The following is a 19,616-nucleotide window of genomic DNA, read 5'->3' on the forward strand; positions in this document are numbered from 1 at the left end:
AAGATCACGAACGCCAACATCTCTGATACCACAGTTCGCGCGCTCATCAACTCCGAATTTAAAAAGCACAAGGCGCGCGTCATTGAAGCCCTGCGAAAGAGCCCCGGCTTAATACACGTCAGCTTTGACGGATGGAGGGCGCGGAATCGACACTCGTTATACGGTATCGTGTGCTTCTTCAGGGACGAGAATAGCAAGCCCCACAAGGTCGCTCTGGGGGTCCCCGAAGTCCGCAGACATTCGGGGAACAACATTGCAACAGAAGTCCTTTATACCATCGAGGCTTTTGGCATCGAGGAGAATATTGGGTATTTTACCCTTGACAATGCCGAGAACAACGACACAGCACTTGAGGCTATTGGCAAAAAGCTCGGCTTCAATGGCGCTCGAAGGCGAGGCCGCTGCTTCGGCCATATAGTCAATCTGTCTGCGAAGGCACTACTGTTCGGGAAGGATACAGACGCGTTCGAAGAACAACTTTCTGGTGCAGAAGCGCTGTCTGAAGCCGAATACGAACTTTGGCGACAGAAAGGGCCGGTTGGGAAGCTCCATAATTTCGTCGTGGATGTTGATCGATCGGACAGACTGACATACCTGTTGAAAGAACTTCAAGAGTACGACATATCCATGTCGGACGATCCGAAAATACGGTCAAAAAGCCCCGTCTCGGTAGTGCTAGATAACGATACGCGCTGGCTTTCCCAGCTCTATATGATCCGCCGCGCCTTGAGACTTCGAAGGTACTTCGAACTGCTAGTCGCGAAGTTCCGAATCCAATGGGAGGAGGAGAATACATCAAAAAGAACTGGCCAGTTGAAAAAGTCGGCTGTCCGGCCTCGAATCCTTAGAGACGAGAACCAACTTACGGCCAACGATTGGTCTGTACTTCAACACTTCGCGACGATCCTTGGATACTATGAAGATGCAGTCAAGACTCTAGAAGGCGACGGTTTAATCAGGAAACGCAAGAGGGGTTATACTGGTTCATATGGGGAACGTTTGGGATGTGATCAATGGGTTTGAATTCCTGCTTGGCAAGCTCGAAAAATATAAGGCGATGGCAAAAGATTTTCCTGACCCCGAACAGTTCAGGATCGGCATAAATATGGCCTGGGAGAAATTAGACAAGTATTACACTATTCTCGACACAACACCGATATATTATACCGCCCTCGCACTCCACCCGGCATACAGATGGGGATGGTTCGAGCAGGCCTGGGTACATAAGCCCGACTGGATCAGATCTGCAAAAAGGATAGTTCAAGAAGTGTGGGACGAGTCCTATCGAGATTTCCATATTGTGGTGGCCTCAAATGACGAGCCTGTTGCAAAACGACAGAAGCAATACTACAATGCCTTCGAAGAGCATTGCGAACAGTCCCGTATCGACTCCATACAGACAGAGCCTCTACTGGACGACGACACGAATTGGCGACGAATACGAACGATGGCAATCGAGCCATGAGAGCACCGACAAGACTGTGCGAGATCCGATAGCGTATTGGCATGAGAAGCGCCTGCAATACCCTCGTCTCTCCCGAATGGCCCTCGACTTTGTCACAATACAATCAATGTCTGCAGAATGTGAGAGGATGTTCTCGGCAGCAGGGCAGATGGTTGTTCCCCAACGGTGCAATCTTCAGGCGCAAACAGTTGGGATGTGTCAGGTATTGAGGTCGTGGTTTCGGGCAGGCATTATCAACGACCTAGATCCGTTATTTCTCTCGATCATAGAGGAGAAGAAAGAGCTCGAGGGCATCCATCTTAATGATGATGAGTTCAGAAGACGGGAGCTATCGTGGCTCGCTGCCGCGGCGAAAACAGCTGGCCATTGAAGAGGCGATTCGAGTGCTACAAGAGTGAATGAAGGGAAGGGGACGGGAGCAGCCGAAGGTAGATTCGCACCAGAGGAGCCTCGGGAAGCCCTACTTGTTGTACCAGCCAGCAAAAGTGGACATCACCTCCTTCTAAGAGGGAGGTATTTGTTAGAATATGTCGTCTCTGACACTTTTTAATGCGAGGGGATGGTTAGCGTCACTGTGGCCAACCCTGACACGGGCGCGATGAGATCAACTCAAGAGATAATGCCACTATATTGCACGAAAACCAAGATGAAGAGGAAAGAGGTATGAGCAAGCGCGTGGACGTGTAGACGCGTTAACTTAGTGCCATCATGCGCTGCCCCACTACGCCGCGACTCTGGATGATGCCGCCACAAACCTCCATCCACTGAAGTCAACTACACTTAAATCAACTACATTTGAGGTGTCCGTTGATACACTACATTCAAAGTTTCATTACTAATCTACACTTACTCTAAATTGACAGATGCCGTGTAGTTGATTTAGTTGATTGGGTCTCTGGAAGTATGCGCTCGACAATGTCAAAACGGTGTCATATGCTCTTGCCATCAACCTTGACAGCATTGCCGGAGATGGTTCCATACAAGGAGCAGGTCAACCCGCTTTGGCGGACCGCAACCAACAAGGCAGGGAGTATGCCAGCTCTAATGGCGATACCTTCTTCCCATTAGGGCTCCACCGAGCGTATGGCAAATTTTCATCGCCAGAGCCGCCTGCCTTTCTGTCAAGGAACCAGCTCGCCATCACGAGGGACAACATGAGCTATGAGAACGAAGGCGCCGATGTAGTCTCTTTTGGGTTCTTCTAGGCGTACTCCAACATCAAAAGGCAGTGGGTGATAAGGGTGGAGCTTGATTACCATAACAGCCATATACTGCTTGATATTTGTGTGGTTGTAGCGTCTTACCACCTTAAAGACTTAATCGGCAACCGCACTCCCGGAGGTAGAGGAAACTGCTTTTGCGCAGGAAAATATACTAATACTGTATGGTACAGTAAGTAGGTAGGTACCGGTACTGTACTGTTATCCAATATATAACCCTAGTGCCGAACTTGTTGCTCAGAGATATTCACAAGAGTGTTAATACAATTCTAGCCATGGGTATCGCGGTCAAACATGTCAAATCCCGCCGCGCAGGTGCCTCTCAGTCCGCACCACATCAATCAAAGGGAAATGAGAATAGCACTGTTTATACTCGCCATAATTCCAGCCACAGGTTGTCTGGACTTCCCACAGAGATAATTGAAATGATCGGAGATAGCCTGAATAAATGCTCTTTAAGCGCCCTCATCCGAACGGCCGCAGGAATTCACGATATACTTAATAGACGAATGTATAAACGAGAACCGCAAAAGGCACTACGGTTTGGCATTGAGAAAGGCAATCTTCAAACAATAGAAAATGCTCTCGAAGCAGGAGCGGACTTGAACACGAGGTAGTGAGGGCTCACACCCAATAGCGTTTATCCGATATCGCTGCACGAAGGTCGTTCAAGTTCCTGTCGAAGAAGCTAATTGTTTAACTAGGGATTTTGATGGTGGCTCAGCGTTGCATCTAGCTTCAGCATGTGGCAAAGAAGATTGCGTTCGCCTCCTTATTAAAAAGGGCGCTGATCTTGAGGTGAAGTCCGAATTGGGTATGACACCCCTTATTGTTGCAACAAACATGGACCGCCCTAGTGTAGTTAAAATACTCCTTGCAAATGGTGCCAATATCGAGAACAGAGATGATGTTGAGGATATGTCTGCGCTTGAATACGCTATTACCTATGGTAGTCTAGATATGGTCAGCCTTCTTCTTGGTGAGGGTGCGAATCCCGAGTCTCAAAATGCCCAAGGCTCAACAGCGCTTCATCAAGCAGTCATGACAGATGAAGCAGCTAGAGTCAAGCTGGTGCTTGATAAGAAGGTCAATATCGAGCACAAAGATGCTGCGGGCTACACGGCCTTCGAACTGGCAGTTGTCGGTAGTTGGGGGCCGTTATCACTTGAGATACCCAAACTACTCGCCGAGAATGGGGCTCAATACGATCCTGACAAATATACATTCAGGCTCCAAGGATAGAATAGGAGTTTATTTGTACTTATCTAGCTATTCTACCGTGCTGGTTTAACCATGGTAACGATACATGCAACATTAGTAAATGGAACGAAGTGTACTTCGCCTTTCGCTCCTCCTACTACTACTGCTACTGCTACTACTGCAAGCAAGCAAGCTCCTGAGTTTTGAATAGTTTTGCCACTGTTGTCGCTACTAAAACAAGTAGCTTAGCGAGGGAAAAGGTTACGGCCGACTGGGTCAAATTTGATAATGACACCTAGCTTCATTTAGAGTTTAGGTGCCATCGGCCTAGGCTCCAGGAACACCCGTCATCGACCACAAGGGGAAGGGAGCAACGGCGTATTGTTAGTAATACAGTACGGTAGTTATTCGTTAAGTTAGTCAAGTTACTGTACAATAGTGCTGTACCGTATCAACCGTGTTGATGAAGAAAAACTTGCCTGTCTTATGGAAGCGGTTGATCTCGTGCTCAATAGATGTGAAACAACGGTCCACAACACTAACCGTCTCATCTGACGCTGGAACAGAGCCGAGTACACGGTACCGATATCGACTAATGCGGAAGAAGTTTATCGCACTTGTTGTACGGGTGTGCTTGGTGCCTAGCCGAATTAGACGACGAGTCAAGGTAGCCATACCGCCAGAAATACATCGCCAGATTGAGCTTCTATGGGGTCATCGAGTCTGGGAAGGTTAAGAAATTGCAAGCAGAAAATGGCCAAAAATGACTGACGAGAGATATGAGCTAGACATGCGACGCATTCATACCGTGGCAAATTGTTCAGAGTCGGCAGAATCTGACTTAGGTGTGCTTGAAGGGGAGAGTGATAGTAACAGCGATGGTGAAAACGATTGGGACTTCGAAAACCACGACGCTGATCACAGCGATGACACAGACGATGCATGGCTATGCGAAGTCGAACCGGATAAAACTGCTATTAACCGACGGTGTGAGGTCAAGCATGAAAGCAGGCTTCTGAATGAATCTGCTACGACAGAGTTTCTTGAGCTGCTCTTCCAGCTACCTTACAGTATGCATTTCGCTTAGCAAAATAGAAGTATGCGGACGGCAACCCCCGGATCAACGCTGCTTGTATGCTTTAGCGGCATTTTCGGTTTTTCCTCCAACTACCAGCACTTTATGCTCGCCCGCCAGCTTTGTCCGTCGTTGTCTGGGATCATCTACGTCGCGGAACAACGACTGCTGTTCTTGGAATACGCTCTACCGGTATTCGCCCACGGCTCATTTGGCTTGCCACAGCGGGCCCGAGTTGATCAGCTGGAACACTTCAAGAAGATATGCAACCGGCACACTGTCCCGGGATCACCACCGGCGCTTGCGGATCTATTGCGGGGCTGGCGCTCGTTGACTTAGATCTCCTCATGTTCGCCAAAATCACCGCGCATGTGTATTATTATCACCACGTGTATTGTAAAATATATACACAACCATCAATGAAAATAATTCGAACTCCCCGAACAGCTGCCACTGAGAATCATAAGCTATGTCAGATTCAGGCACGGTTCTTGGAATACCCGTGCCCGGCTGTGCTCGAGTGCTGGCTGGCACAACGCCGGCGTATCCGTCACATCAAGGTGACGAGCTTGCACCGGGTTTACTCATCGCATTTGGCAAGAAATTCAACAAGCCCAGGCACGAGATCAAGTACGAGAGTCAACTATCGTATGGCTTATCCGACATTGTCATCTTGCTGGAGCGTCCGTACGTTGAAGACTACCACGTAAATTTCGAGACCATCGTGCAGAAGTCACCCACGCTACGCGCCGTGGACGAACTTATCAGGTTTTCTTCGTGCGGAGCCAGGAGCATCTTTACCGTTACTGTTTTAAACACCTTTCCAATGCAGCCAGACAAGAAGGACAAGTCCCTCGATGAGGCATGTCACAGATTAGTGGGCCAAGTTTTGCAGGTAAAGAGGCCGAAGATCATTCTGCGCTGCGACCAGCATTCGTTCTCAGTGTTGACTTGGTGTGGGTCATGTCCCGAGACATTTTAGGCAGCTGAGTCGCTGCGTAGTGGCACGGGCCGTGCCACTGGGTATATAGATGTATGAGAGCTGTCAGCCAGACTTTAAGAGAAGCAAGTTCAATCACAACACTCAGATGGGTGGATGAGCCGGTTCAACTTTCACAGCCCCGACCACGACCTCCAATACAGACTTGAGAAGCATGAGATAAAGTTTGATGAAACCCATACTGCTACAGTCTACCAGTCTTTTCACCCTTCTTGCGCCGTGAACAACACAGATTGTCGACCCGAATACCGGGCGCTTCTTATTCATCACTTTCTGGCGGCTTTTCGGGCGCTCCTTGGTCATCATACCGACCTACCGGAATATGTCGAGCCCATCCGACAACTGTGTCTTCAGAGCGGCCAACGGAGAACCAAGCCGAGGCTGTACTCTTGGCAAGCTGCGGAACATATCGAGGAAGCCATTTGCAGGGGATACATAGGGCCTAATGATGGCAGAGGCGGTCACAGAATGGAGATTCAGAACAAACCACGAATGGAGAAGCTACAGGGTCGGGCCAAGGTGGTCTGCCGAATGTACTCGAAGCTAGAGGCCCTCGCACAAGGCAAATTCAACCCCGGTGCTCTGGCTCTGGCCAAAATTATGACCTTCTTCTGGAAGGATCACTTCACTCCTGAGCCGATCTTTCAGCAAGTCTTGTTTCTGCTCCAAACACAGGGTAACAGACAGTCCGGTTGGTTTGCATCGCGTCCACCGGAAAGCGAAACGGATACGTTGGCCTCCGTCGTTGACAATTTCACGGCACTCAAACTAAACGAGGCACTTGGGCATGTCAGCGACGGCTCAGCCACAGATGGGAAGCAACGGTTCAACGCGGTGATAGGAGCGACGAAAAGCTACCTGACCCAGTCCAGTGTCATGGAACTGATAACCACCTTCCGCATTGCCAGCAGTTTGAGATATTGCGAAACGATGGCAGACTTGCCTGCGGGGGAGAACCTTGAGTTTGTGCTGCGCTCTTCGCAGTTTTGGCAGCTCGAGGAACTGCATGGAAGCGTCTCTACATGATAAACACCAGAGCAGTTTGATAATATCATGGGTGACCGCTGTTTTAAATCCAGTTGGGCTCATATATATACATATGGAATATGACCTCTATTCATATGTATTCATAAGGCTCGATCTATATTCATATGTATGCATTAGTAATGAATATACATGACGTCATGGTACTGAATACTAACCTCGACGTAGTCAAAGTCAACATCAAAATTCAGTCTCTTACCTGCCTTCTCAACCACTGCCACCGCCTTCAGGAGAAGTTCATTTACTTATTCGACCTCCGCATATACATAAGCAAATTCTCGAAATCGCAAATTGGGAGATTTCGGCTACCACGTGATACCATTCATATGTATGCATAAGTATGTATTCATAGGGCTTCTATTCATATTCATATGTATGTATGTATGTATATATATGTATAAGGTTATGAATATATATGTATTACTGCAAGCTCTGGGGCTTGCCTTAGCTGTCTGAGCCAGAATTGTGGCAGAGTCTCCCCTTTGAGCTCATATGGCTGAGCTTTTAGCCATACTTCGAGCTCATCTTCTGGTTCCTCATCACCATAGAGACGGGCCATATTAGTTGCTCGGTCGAAGTCATCGGGTGACGGTGATCGAGGTCTTTTCGATCCTGTTGTTGGTGTTGAACTAAGTTCAATGGGAAGGCGCTTGTATTCCGCCCATAAAGTATTAAGGCTAATTTGCCACCAGGTAGCCAGCCTTCTGCGTGTGTGGCATCCTTCCACAGAACTGCATCTTTCCATGTGTGTTCAAAGTATTTCCACTTCATGTGAGGGGTAGTGACAACTGAAGCGTAATGTGCTGGCGTTTCATTAACCTTTGCAAAGGAACGGCAACCCAGATTATCCAGAGTTGGAAGTGGGGGGCAAAGTAGGAGTCCACAGAATGATCCATGCTGGCGTTTGGATACAACTTTCTGTCTCCTCGGCTCGCCATTGTCATGATATCTATCCATCGTCTCTTATCTGCTCGTTCTCTCCTCACTGACTAAGGTAAGGACGATCGAGTTGATTGTTGCAGGCGCAACGTACGTACTGGTACTTCAAAACTGGGAGGCGTGAGCTAACTGTACGCCGTTTCATAAGGTATACCACTGTCCTGATCGTTTTTGTCTCTGGTACCACTGCAATCCAAGGTTATGTGACGGTACAAGGCACGATCAAGGTCGAGTGCGACTTGAATAAACGGATTATTCACAAGGAGAAAAAGAGAACTCCTAAAAGGAACTCTGGCTGAAGCTATTTAAACAATGTTCACAAAGTGAGACATTCATTAAACAGGCAGGTCACAGGATTCCCTCACAAACACCAGCTCATCACGGTCGACACGTCAAGCTCGCGACGAGCAAAAGCCCGTTGGATCAGCTCTCGAATATCTTGGAACAGAAGTATGATGCACAGCTAAATAGACTCGAGAAACGCTAACCTAACGTTTCATCCATTATGGGCTGATCTCGGTCAATCTAGTTGCCATATTTGGCCGAGAATCACCACATCACCCTTCCTTATTCAATCAACAGCACCCTTATCCAACAGTACATTGAGCACAACGTAAGTCGAAGAGAATTAACCATACTGCTATGTCTAACGCAATCGTACAGTACCATATCTGAGATTGTGCATTGCACAGTCCAAATTCCCTGTCCCCAATCCTTGACATTCATCAGCGGGAAGCAAGCTTCGTCTAATTCTGGACGTGATCGTAAGCCTAAGGTTAGAACTACTTCTCGCTCATCTCAGTTTGGGATCTTCCCAGGGTGGTCCCCCGATCAACTGATCGAAGTAGTCGGCGACTGAGATCGGCGACTAAGGGGTCGATTCGATTGCAATTCGATCGAGCTTTCCGCGATTCCGATTCGATTGAACCTTCAATCGATTGAGTTGAATCGGGCTGATCGAGAATATAGGAGTGATAGACCTGGCGGCTCGGGAGCCATAGTGCCAAGGGTCCTGTGGCTGTAATTCCCCTGTGCAAAGTGGGTCCTGGAAGAATTGGCCAATAGGAGCCTCTTATTTTAACATGTTGTATCGCCGACTTCAGCGATTCAATTCGATTGAAGGTCTAATCGATTGGGCACGACTCGATTGGCGTTGTGCTCCCCGATCGCGATTCGATTGAGTGCTCAATCGATTGAGTTGATCGGGGGACCACCCTGGATCTTCCTCCATCTTGCATGCATTTTCTAGCTTGTTTGTCCACTTGCCGTTAGCCCCAGCATGAATATGCTTCAAGTGTTGTCGAAAATGGTCTGCTCTATAGAATTTCTTGGAGGAGTTGCATTCTCGGAACTTGTGCACTTCCTGGAGATGACGAATTCGATCATCCCAGTCTTGGTCCGTGGCATGTTTCGGTGCAATACCTCCAGTCAATGATTCATTACCGAGACCATTTCCTGACCGAGGAAACTCGACGCCGCAGTAACTGCAAGTGTCTGCCTCTCCAGCATGGCTTGTTGAATCGTGGAATGTCTGGTCATACCCAGACAAGGCAGAACACGACCATGAGTGGCGACGAACATGAAGGGAATTCAGGTGTCGCTCGATTTCATTCTTGTTCTTGAAACGGTTGCCACAGAATGGACATCCATACTGTTTCTCAGCTTCGTGAGTGCTGCATAGCGATATCAGTATTGCTTGGAGAGAGAAATCGACCAGGGAGCCAATACCGCGGGTTTATTGGCTACCATAAGACACATTGCACTTACCTAAGGTCTTCTGCTGTCTCAAACTTCTTCCGCTTCTTGGGGCAGCAACCGCACAAGTAAACTCGCTGAACCTTAGAGCCCCTACTTTTTTGGACCCCTGCTAGCTTCCTCGAGCCTGTGCTGGAGATGTTGCGCTCGTATGTTTCCCCCATGACAGAGATGGAAGTTCGAGAGGTAAGGACGACGGAACCAGGTGTCATGTACGGTGAGTTGCAAGATGTTGGAGAGGCGCCGCAAGGTGAGAGAGCACGAAGCGACCGGTTGCCGAATGACGCTGCTGTCGTAACAGCTGATGGCCCTGTGGACATGGTGGAAATATAAGAGTTAAAGCGAGATATCGCAGCAGAGGACCTGGCCGAAACCGATGAACCCTTTGGCATGACGGTGAGTCGGGGTATCGAAGAATCGAGAGAACTAAGATCACGTTGAGGATCAGTCGAGCCACCATGGATTAAATGATATTCTGCTAGAGGGCTAGCAGCCCCTCGCTCGCGATCAATAGCGGCATAAGCTCCCCCCGGCTGAAACCTCTTTGGTGCCGTGGCTTCGTGAGTCTCCATATCTTCTGCGGCTGCAAACTCGTAGTTACCATGAGTGGATGAGGCATGGCCGGTATTGTTTTGCCATGAGTGGCCCCTGCGTGAACAAACATAGTCCAAACCGTCCTTTGGCATACGTTGCTCTCCTGGGAAATGTCGAACTAGCGCAGGTCGATGAGAAACATCAGACAAAATGAAAGTTTTTGACATTCTGGAGGGCGTCTCAAATAGTAAGTTGCTATGGATGGGCAGCTTAATAGGTATGCTCAGCCTGAGAGCTCGAGGATCTAGTTGTCGATGTGCTTGATCGATCAGAGTTGATGACGCAACTGATCGTGGCGACCTAACGAATCTGCGAATGGGATCCAACTTATTCTTCATGCTATCGCCATGTAAATCAGCTGCAGTTTGAAAATAGACCTTGTCATGGCGCATGAATTCGGCTGGTCGATAGTCCAGAGAGTCGGTATTAAGGTCGGCTTCAACGATACCGTTGGAGCCGTCTCTTTCGACCAAGTCGTGCACAGGGCTTGTAGTAGCTACAGACCTTTCGGCTGCGGTATAGCTTGCATAACTCTCGTTACCATTGACGCTGCTTCCGGAGTCTGGTCTCTCATCAGGGAGTGATGAACATAAATTGCCGTACCCAACCTGTACGAATGACGCGGAGCGTCCATAATCTCGCAGTTCGTCCATCGATTTTTCGGGGCGAGCAGGAGACGCCAGAAATGGTATATGGCGAGGTGGAGGCTGAGGGACGTCGTCTTTCAAGTCGAGTCCTGGCATAGAGACTGCAGGACTTCCGGAGGATTGCTTGTTGTGGTGAATGCGGTAAAGTCCGGGGGAAGAGGACAAGATGCTCAGTAAACTGGGCCGTGTCTCTCGAAACTGTGGTAGGGAATCCATTGCGGTTTTATCAAGTTCTTGTTCTTTTGTACCTTGACGTTCCGTCATGTATTACAGGATCGTACGGTAGACGGCTTGGCTACCAAGACGTTGGCTGGGAACAGCCGGCAGATAACGCAAACGTTAGCACTTATGGGTGGGAATGCCCGCCAGGTAGGTGTCGTTATGTGAGTCTCGTGTTTGCAGGAGTTGAAGGACAGTTATGACTCAGGTGGCATAAGAAGTTTGTGATGGAATAGCAGTAGGGTATTTGTTGGCTGAAATTCCACACGTAGGCTGTTCTCCGGGTCGTAACTCGGTTTGAAATGGAAGGGAAAAAAAAGAAAGGAAGAGATAATGACAAAGAATAGCGGCAGATTCCATGGTGTAGCATCCTGCCTCCGAGTTACAGTACTCAATTGAGTAAGGATGCCTCTCCAGTTGTCCTTTGAGATAGGCTGTCACTGCCGCCCCTCAATACCTAAGCTTTGGCACCGTATCTGGACTCTGCTCAAACATCTGTCAGAGCCTTCATAATTTAGGTAACTGTCAGAATCACGGTGTGGATACTTTCACAAAGGCGTCACTGTAAAATTGAATGGGTGTGTAGGCATTCGCCCAGTATGTTCATTGTTGTCTGTCTGTTCCATTCTGCTTGATCTTCCATTCTCCTTTTTATGCGCGTAAGCGTGTTGCAAGCGACACACCTACGCGCATAAAAAGGAGACTGGAAGATCAAGCAGAATGGAACAGAACAGACAACAATGAATACACTGGGCGAATGCCTACACACCCATTCAATTTTACAGTGACGCCTTTGTGAAAGTATCCACACCGTGATTCTGACAGTAACAGTTAGTAGTTAGCTGCTTCTGAATAAGGTGCAGGCGGAAGTTGCCCGCTGGGCTTTACGAATTTCCAACCCTAGTCAAGAAGGCTGACTGTGGCGCGTCGCAGGATCTCAGGTCAGGACAATAGCGACTTCCATCTTGGTATGCCTAAACTTCGTCATCCACAAACGCGGTACTTCCAAAAACACCTCGTTTACGACACGGCGCCAACTGGGATTTACAGATTTCGCCACCTGCTACTTCTAGTATGGTTTAGGGCTGATATTGGCGGGTACTAATGGAAGGGCAAATTTTCGCCCAGATCTCCTCCTCTCTTGTTCCGTTGCCATGCTCAAGCAACTGTGGATCAGATGAAGATCGTGCTAACTGTGCTGAAGGCATCAAATTGATATTATCGGCCACCTACTCCTGCCCACTCCACTAGCAATTCCATACGTAGCTGTAAACCGTCATGGATGTGTGTGATAATTGGAATGGAACGAGAATACAGACTTCAACGGTCTCGGAAGGAGGGATATATCTCTTGTGGAAACCTTAGGTGTCCACGAGGCGTTAACAGGTAGCCACAATGGCGCAGCTTCGTAAACCGTGCGACGGCAGGACAAATTCTGGTTTTCTTTTCCTTAACCCGGGAGAAAACGCCAACAAAAAACAAGACGGCGTCTCATAGAAGAAGCAATAATTCGCGAAGAAGCGGAGTCGGATCGACTTGAGCCATTGAACCGTGCTGCAGTCTCCTGCCAGTGCTGCTTGTTGGCATGTCTGCTCGGCGACTGGCTTTGTATTTGAGCTACTTCTTTGGCTAATAGCAGCTAGACCAACCACGGCACTCAGAAATGGAGTCGATATCGTTCTTTTAGATTTGAAAATGTGCCGCGACGCAAGTTCCTGACCTGGAATGTTAGAACTACAGGCCATGTCCGATTCATTGTAATTCGGGTCGCTGTGTCGAGCTACCAGTTTGCCGCTAGATTGAACTTTTCTCGGTTAAAAAGCGTGGCTGTCTTTTTTCGGATATCATCCGAGCCAAGCCACTGCTTGTTGCGTCGAATATCTTTATACTAACGGGAGTTTAATACCTGGCAGGGTCTCTGTGCTGCTAGACTAGATGGTATAAACCCGCGTCGGATGAGTTCCGTGAGCAATCTGATGAGTAGGTAGATTTGGGTAAATGTTACATTTTCACTCGGCTGTACTGTATGTTGTTGTTACATTGTGTTTAATATTCATTATGCCGTCGAGGCTTAGGGTGAACAACCAGCCTTCAGGTGCCGGCACCATAGGGGTTGGTAGGAATGGATGTTTATAGCATATTGAATTATAATAAGAACGGGCAGCTTTCGGCTGATGACTCTCTTGACGTTTGGACCTGGTTTGCCGGCGACCTCTCGGCCTGTGATGCCTCCGCATGACTTCGTCCAGCCGCTCCGCCACGGACTCGTCGACGCTTGTTTCCTCGCGACGATTGCGACGCATGTGACTGTAGCTCGTCAAGCTCGAATTGAGAGCGGTCACGGCGAAGGCTCGCGTTCAACCGGCGCGTTCCTCGGCCCGCATTCTGACTAGGCTGTCGGCTCAGACCACGGCCTCGCGCTGAATGCCTGCCTTGACTCCGTTGTGCAGGCTCGGTTTCGGCATCGTCATCGTCCGTATCATCGGCGTCACTTCCTGGCTTGGAGGTGTAATCCGCGATCTTGAGGTATCGCGGGACCTTGAGCTTCTTGTTGTCGGCATTCAGGCGCGGCCTGCCTCGTGCGCTTCTAACACTAGCCGGGTCGCGAATTTCAAGTAGCTTATCCTCGGCGTTCTAGCAGGCTGTTAATACTCAAGTCTTGTGACAGTGGCAAGCTGACATACCAACGGCTTCTCGAGCCACCAACGCATAGCAATCTGGCTCCGTCTCAGAGGCGTGCCGCTCATCAGGCAATCAAGAATGCGATGGCTGCATGGGAGGCCGTATTGGTGCTCGAAGTTGCCCGTGCAAGCGCGTAGCGGTTTGGGCTTGCGCTGATCAGGCAGGGCGGCGAGGGCAAAGCGATACTGCTTGGCAATAAGGTCAATGGCCTGATATGTGATCTGGAGGTTAAGCTTGCCGAGCCATGCCTGCTTGAGGTACTGATCACGCTGACGCTGAATCTGTCTCGCGGCCTCTTGGCGATAGGACCGGGACTTCTTATCAATCATCGTGACAAGGGCTTGGTGGAGGTAAAGGAGGTCTCCCGTGCCCGTCACAAGGTGAGACTTGACGTCTGCATGGGCGGTCTCGGTGGGGCTATTGACCCTTTGACCGAAGTTCCGATAGCGGTCAATGTAGCATTTCACCCACTGCTTGCGCCACGGCATATATTCCTTTTGGATATATCGCAGGATGTGCCGTTGCTGCCTGCCGAAAGTTTCGACAAAGGACTTCCACGAGTCTTTAAACGTATCGTGATCAACGGCATAGACCACGGTTTGGAAGGCTTTGAACATCCCCTCACGGCTGTAGTCATCAGAGGGGTTCGCAAGCCCGTCCTCTGCCTCGTCTTGCACACGGCCCCTGGCGGTGACATCAAGATCTAGCACTGGCTGGAGCTGCTTGGCGGGTTTGTCGCTTGGATGAGCGGAAAGGGCGTTTACGTCATTATCAGACTCAACACTAGCATCGCCGTCATTGTCGCCCTCGGTGTCCTTCCAGCGGGCGTTAATTTTAGCTCGGACGTTGGCCAAGATGTGATATACGCATAGCTGCTGTTGGGCGCCTGGAAAGGTGTTCGAGAGGGCTGTGCGGAGAGCCTGTTCCTTGTCGGTGATTATAACCTCTGGCGTGTCTGCCCCAATGTCGATGCGAAGCTCGTCAAGTCGGTCACATAACCACTGGAAGTGGTGCTCTTTTTTTCGCCGTTTATAAGGCCGAATGCGAAGTTGGCCAGGGACTTCTGATCCGTCACCCCGGTGGCTTGAAATAGATGTAACCCAAAGCGGTTGGTCTTGTACGTGTTGTCCAAACCGAGCACCTCCGGAAACTTCTTCCACATTGTGCGGCACCAGTCGTACGTCCAAAAGACGGCACAGACGCGGTCATCTTCGTCGCGCAAGGTTCTGACTAATACCCCCGCTCTCAAGCTCCTTGACGAAGGCTTGGGTAGCTGTAAGGCCGTTAAGTCGCTCGCGTTTGATGGCTTGACGGTCATTGTAGATATCTCGTGTGCGGAAATAATGATAGCCTGGGCTGTCGGCTTTTTCTAACAATGCTAACCATCTCGCGGGCCCTAATGCCATTCTCGTTGGCTAGCTCTCGCTCCTTTTGTCGCTGAGCAACCGTGCGGCGGCGATAGACAATGTGCGCCGATGGATCAAGGGACTGTCCGTGGTTATGCTGGCCATGAACTACCGTATACGTCCACTTCTTGTTAGACGAATTGGTGGCCTTGGCCGTGACTTTGACGGGACAATCAAGCTTCTGTGATGACGGCTTCCTGAGACCCGAGCTTTGTGACGTCCGTCGCGGGCCGCGGTCGCACTTGAAGACGATGTAGCTTGGCTGGATGATACCCCCGATGTCCCGCCTTGAGGAGCTGGAGGCTTTCACTATTGCGGCCCCATTAGAAAGATGGAAGTTGCGGAGGAAGGCACAGAGGCCATCGTAGGTGTCAAAGAGTGGCGATGGTGGCAGTTGTGGGATCGTAGCCCCAGTGTAGTCATCGTCTGTTGGGTCGTCCGGCGGCAGCAGCTGCGGTGGCTGTACCGGTAGTGGTCCGGCCTGGCGAGGGACTTAGTGCGTTGAGAAGGCGGCATATGTCCATCTTGACAGGCGTGGTGAAATCATGCATCAGTGGACGTCACGATTGTGTGGTGGGGATGACGGCTTTTATTTATGCGTAGAGAGAGATTGACGATCCTCGATTTAGCTGTTTACCTTTTCCTCATTCGGTTGCATTGGAATTGACTGTCGCAGGCTGATCGCACAGGATTGGGCTATGGTGGCCAGCGCGGGGTGGGTGAGTCAAAAGTGAGACACATATCTGTGCAAATAGAGATTTGTATCTGTGCGAATAGCACTGCTCTTAAACAATGTTCACAAAGTGAGACATTCATTAAACAGGCAGGTCACGGATTCCCTCACAAACACCAGCTCATCACGGTCGACACGTCAAGCTCGCGACGAGCAAAAGCCCGTTGGATCAGCTCTCGAATATCTTGGAACAGAAGTATGATGCACAGCTAAATAGACTCGAGAAACGCTAACCTAACGTTTCATCCATTATGGGCTGATCTCGGTCAATCTAGTTGCCATATTTGGCCGAGAATCACCACATCACCCTTCCTTATTCAATCAACAGCACCCTTATCCAACAGTACATTGAGCACAACGTAAGTCGAAGAGAATTAACCATACTGCTATGTCTAACGCAATCGTACAGTACCATATCTGAGATTGTGCATTGCACAGTCCAAATTCCCTGTCCCCAATCCTTGACATTCATCAGCGGGAAGCAAGCTTCGTCTAATTCTGGACGTGATCGTAAGCCTAAGGTTAGAACTACTTCTCGCTCATCTCAGTTTGGGATCTTCCCAGGGTGGTCCCCCGATCAACTGATCGAAGTAGTCGGCGACTGAGATCGGCGATTAAGGGGTCGATTCGATTGCAATTCGATCGAGCTTTCCGCGATTCCGATTCGATTGAACCTTCAATCGATTGAGTTGAATCGGGCTGATCGAGAATATAGGAGTGATAGACCTGGCGGCTCGGGAGCCATAGTGCCAAGGGTCCTGTGGCTGTAATTCCCCTGTGCAAAGTGGGTCCTGGAAGAATTGGCCAATAGGAGCCTCTTATTTTAACATGTTGTTAATCGCCGACTTCAGCGATTCAATTCGATTGAAGGTCTAATCGATTGGGCACGACTCGATTGGCGTTGTGCTCCCCGATCGCGATTCGATTGAGTGCTCAATCGATTGAGTTGATCGGGGGACCACCCTGGATCTTCCTCCATCTTGCATGCATTTTCTAGCTTGTTTGTCCACTTGCCGTTAGCCCCAGCATGAATATGCTTCAAGTGTTGTCGAAAATGGTCTGCTCTATAGAATTTCTTGGAGGAGTTGCATTCTCGGAACTTGTGCACTTCCTGGAGATGACGAATTCGATCATCCCAGTCTTGGTCCGTGGCATGTTTCGGTGCAATACCTCCAGTCAATGATTCATTACCGAGACCATTTCCTGACCGAGGAAACTCGACGCCGCAGTAACTGCAAGTGTCTGCCTCTCCAGCATGGCTTGTTGAATCGTGGAATGTCTGGTCATACCCAGACAAGGCAGAACACGACCATGAGTGGCGACGAACATGAAGGGAATTCAGGTGTCGCTCGATTTCATTCTTGTTCTTGAAACGGTTGCCACAGAATGGACATCCATACTGTTTCTCAGCTTCGTGAGTGCTGCATAGCGATATCAGTATTGCTTGGAGAGAGAAATCGACCAGGGAGCCAATACCGCGGGTTTATTGGCTACCATAAGACACATTGCACTTACCTAAGGTCTTCTGCTGTCTCAAACTTCTTCCGCTTCTTGGGGCAGCAACCGCACAAGTAAACTCGCTGAACCTTAGAGCCCCTACTTTTTTGGACCCCTGCTAGCTTCCTCGAGCCTGTGCTGGAGATGTTGCGCTCGTATGTTTCCCCCATGACAGAGATGGAAGTTCGAGAGGTAAGGACGACGGAACCAGGTGTCATGTACGGTGAGTTGCAAGATGTTGGAGAGGCGCCGCAAGGTGAGAGAGCACGAAGCGACCGGTTGCCGAATGATGCTGCTGTCGTAACAGCTGATGGCCCTGTGGACATGGTGGAAATATAAGAGTTAAAGCGAGATATCGCAGCAGAGGACCTGGCCGAAACCGATGAACCCTTTGGCATGACGGTGAGTCGGGGTATCGAAGAATCGAGAGAACTAAGATCACGTTGAGGATCAGTCGAGCCACCATGGATTAAATGATATTCTGCTAGAGGGCTAGCAGCCCCTCGCTCGCGATCAATAGCGGCATAAGCTCCCCCCGGCTGAAACCTCTTTGGTGCCGTGGCTTCGTGAGTCTCCATATCTTCTGCGGCTGCAAACTCGTAGTTACCATGAGTGGATGAGGCATGGCCCGGTATTGTTTTGCCATGAGTGGCCCCTGCGTGAACAAACATAGTCCAAACCGTCCTTTGGCATACGTTGCTCTCCTGGGAAATGTCGAACTAGCGCAGGTCGATGAGAAACATCAGACAAAATGAAAGTTTTTGACATTCTGGAGGGCGTCTCAAATAGTAAGTTGCTATGGATGGGCAGCTTAATAGGTATGCTCAGCCTGAGAGCTCGAGGATCTAGTTGTCGATGTGCTTGATCGATCAGAGTTGATGACGCAACTGATCGTGGCGACTTAACGAATCTGCGAATGGGATCCAACTTATTCTTCATGCTATCGCCATGTAAATCAGCTGCAGTTTGAAAATAGACCTTGTCATGGCGCATGAATTCGGCTGGTCGATAGTCCAGAGAGTCGGTATTAAGGTCGGCTTCAACGATACCGTTGGAGCCGTCTCTTTCGACCAAGTCGTGCACAGGGCTTGTAGCAGCTACAGACCTTTCGGCTGCGGTATAGCTTGCATAACTCTCGTTACCATTGACGCTGCTTCCGGAGTCTGGTCTCTCATCAGGGAGTGATGAACATAAATTGCCGTACCCAACCTGTACGAATGACGCGGAGCGTCCATAATCTCGCAGTTCGTCCATCGATTTTTCGGGGCGAGCAGGAGACGCCAGAAATGGTATATGGCGAGGTGGAGGCTGAGGGACGTCGTCTTTCAAGTCGAGTCCTGGCATAGAGACTGCAGGACTTCCGGAGGATTGCTTGTTGTGGTGAATGCGGTAAAGTCCGGGGGAAGAGGATAAGATGCTCAGTAAACTGGGCCGTGTCTCTCGAAACTGTGGTAGGGAATCCATTGCGGTTTTATCAAGTTCTTGTTCTTTTGTACCTTGACGTTCCGTCATGTATTACAGGATCGTACGGTAGACGGCTTGGCTACCAAGACGTTGGCTGGGAACAGCCGGCAGATAACGCAAACGTTAGCACTTATGGGTGGGAATGCCCGCCAGGTAGGTGTCGTTATGTGAGTCTCGTGTTTGCAGGAGTTGAAGGACAGTTATGACTCAGGTGGCATAAGAAGTTTGTGATGGAATAGCAGTAGGGTATTTGTTGGCTGAAATTCCACACGTAGGCTGTTCTCCGGGTCGTAACTCGGTTTGAAATGGAAGGGAAAAAAAAGAAAGGAAGAGATAATGACAAAGAATAGCGGCAGATTCCATGGTGTAGCATCCTGCCTCCGAGTTACAGTACTCAATTGAGTAAGGATGCCTCTCCAGTTGTCCTTTGAGATAGGCTGTCACTGCCGCCCCTCAATACCTAAGCTTTGGCACCGTATCTGGACTCTGCTCAAACATCTGTCAGAGCCTTCATAATTTAGGTAACAGTTAGTAGTTAGCTGCTTCTGAATAAGGTGCAGGCGGAAGTTGCCCGCTGGGCTTTACGAATTTCCAACCCTAGTCAAGAAGGCTGATTGTGGCGCGTCGCAGGATCTCAGGTCAGGACAATAGCGACTTCCATCTTGGTATGCCTAAA

General features: G+C 49.5%; 4 protein-coding genes across 4 annotated transcripts in view; 2 read left to right on the forward strand and 2 right to left on the reverse strand.

The window, feature by feature from the left end:
* VFPPC_18374 (restless-like transposase) overlaps positions 1–1,465 on the forward strand; it is a gene marked incomplete at both ends in the record, with an annotated part of 2,642 nt that extends 1,177 nt beyond the window's left edge. The window contains 2 exons of the mRNA XM_022429995.1: positions 4–1,017; positions 1,088–1,465. Of these exons, the coding sequence (XP_022284948.1) occupies positions 4–1,017; positions 1,088–1,465 (1,392 nt within the window). The remainder of the gene's footprint in view (positions 1–3; positions 1,018–1,087) is intronic.
* A 3,964-nt stretch (positions 1,466–5,429) lies between these two features.
* VFPPC_16985 (elicitin domain-containing protein) lies at positions 5,430–6,986 on the forward strand (the record flags this gene model as incomplete). Its single annotated transcript, XM_018294737.1, has 2 exons — positions 5,430–5,855; positions 6,159–6,986. 2 exons carry the CDS (start codon positions 5,430–5,432, stop codon positions 6,984–6,986), a joined length of 1,254 nt encoding a protein of 417 aa, XP_018136614.1.
* Positions 6,987–9,042: 2,056 nt separating this feature from the next.
* VFPPC_11586 (C2H2 finger domain-containing protein) lies at positions 9,043–11,155 on the reverse strand (the record flags this gene model as incomplete). The annotated part of the gene is made up of 2 exons (XM_022428766.1): positions 9,043–9,616; positions 9,711–11,155. The coding sequence occupies 2 exons, from the start codon at positions 11,153–11,155 to the stop codon at positions 9,043–9,045; spliced, it is 2,019 nt and encodes a 672-aa protein (XP_022283958.1).
* Positions 11,156–13,303: 2,148 nt separating this feature from the next.
* On the reverse strand, positions 13,304–18,940 carry VFPPC_18375 (transposase; the record flags this gene model as incomplete). Its single annotated transcript, XM_022429996.1, has 7 exons — positions 13,304–13,792; positions 13,843–14,841; positions 14,916–15,113; positions 15,224–15,727; positions 17,307–17,400; positions 17,495–18,065; positions 18,172–18,940. 7 exons carry the CDS (start codon positions 18,938–18,940, stop codon positions 13,304–13,306), a joined length of 3,624 nt encoding a protein of 1,207 aa, XP_022284949.1.
* Positions 18,941–19,616: the final 676 nt, after the last annotated feature.

This window comes from Pochonia chlamydosporia (genome assembly GCF_001653235.2).
Source record: "Pochonia chlamydosporia 170 chromosome Unknown PCv3seq00016, whole genome shotgun sequence".
NCBI classification, from domain to species: Eukaryota; Fungi; Ascomycota; class Sordariomycetes; order Hypocreales; family Clavicipitaceae; genus Pochonia; species Pochonia chlamydosporia.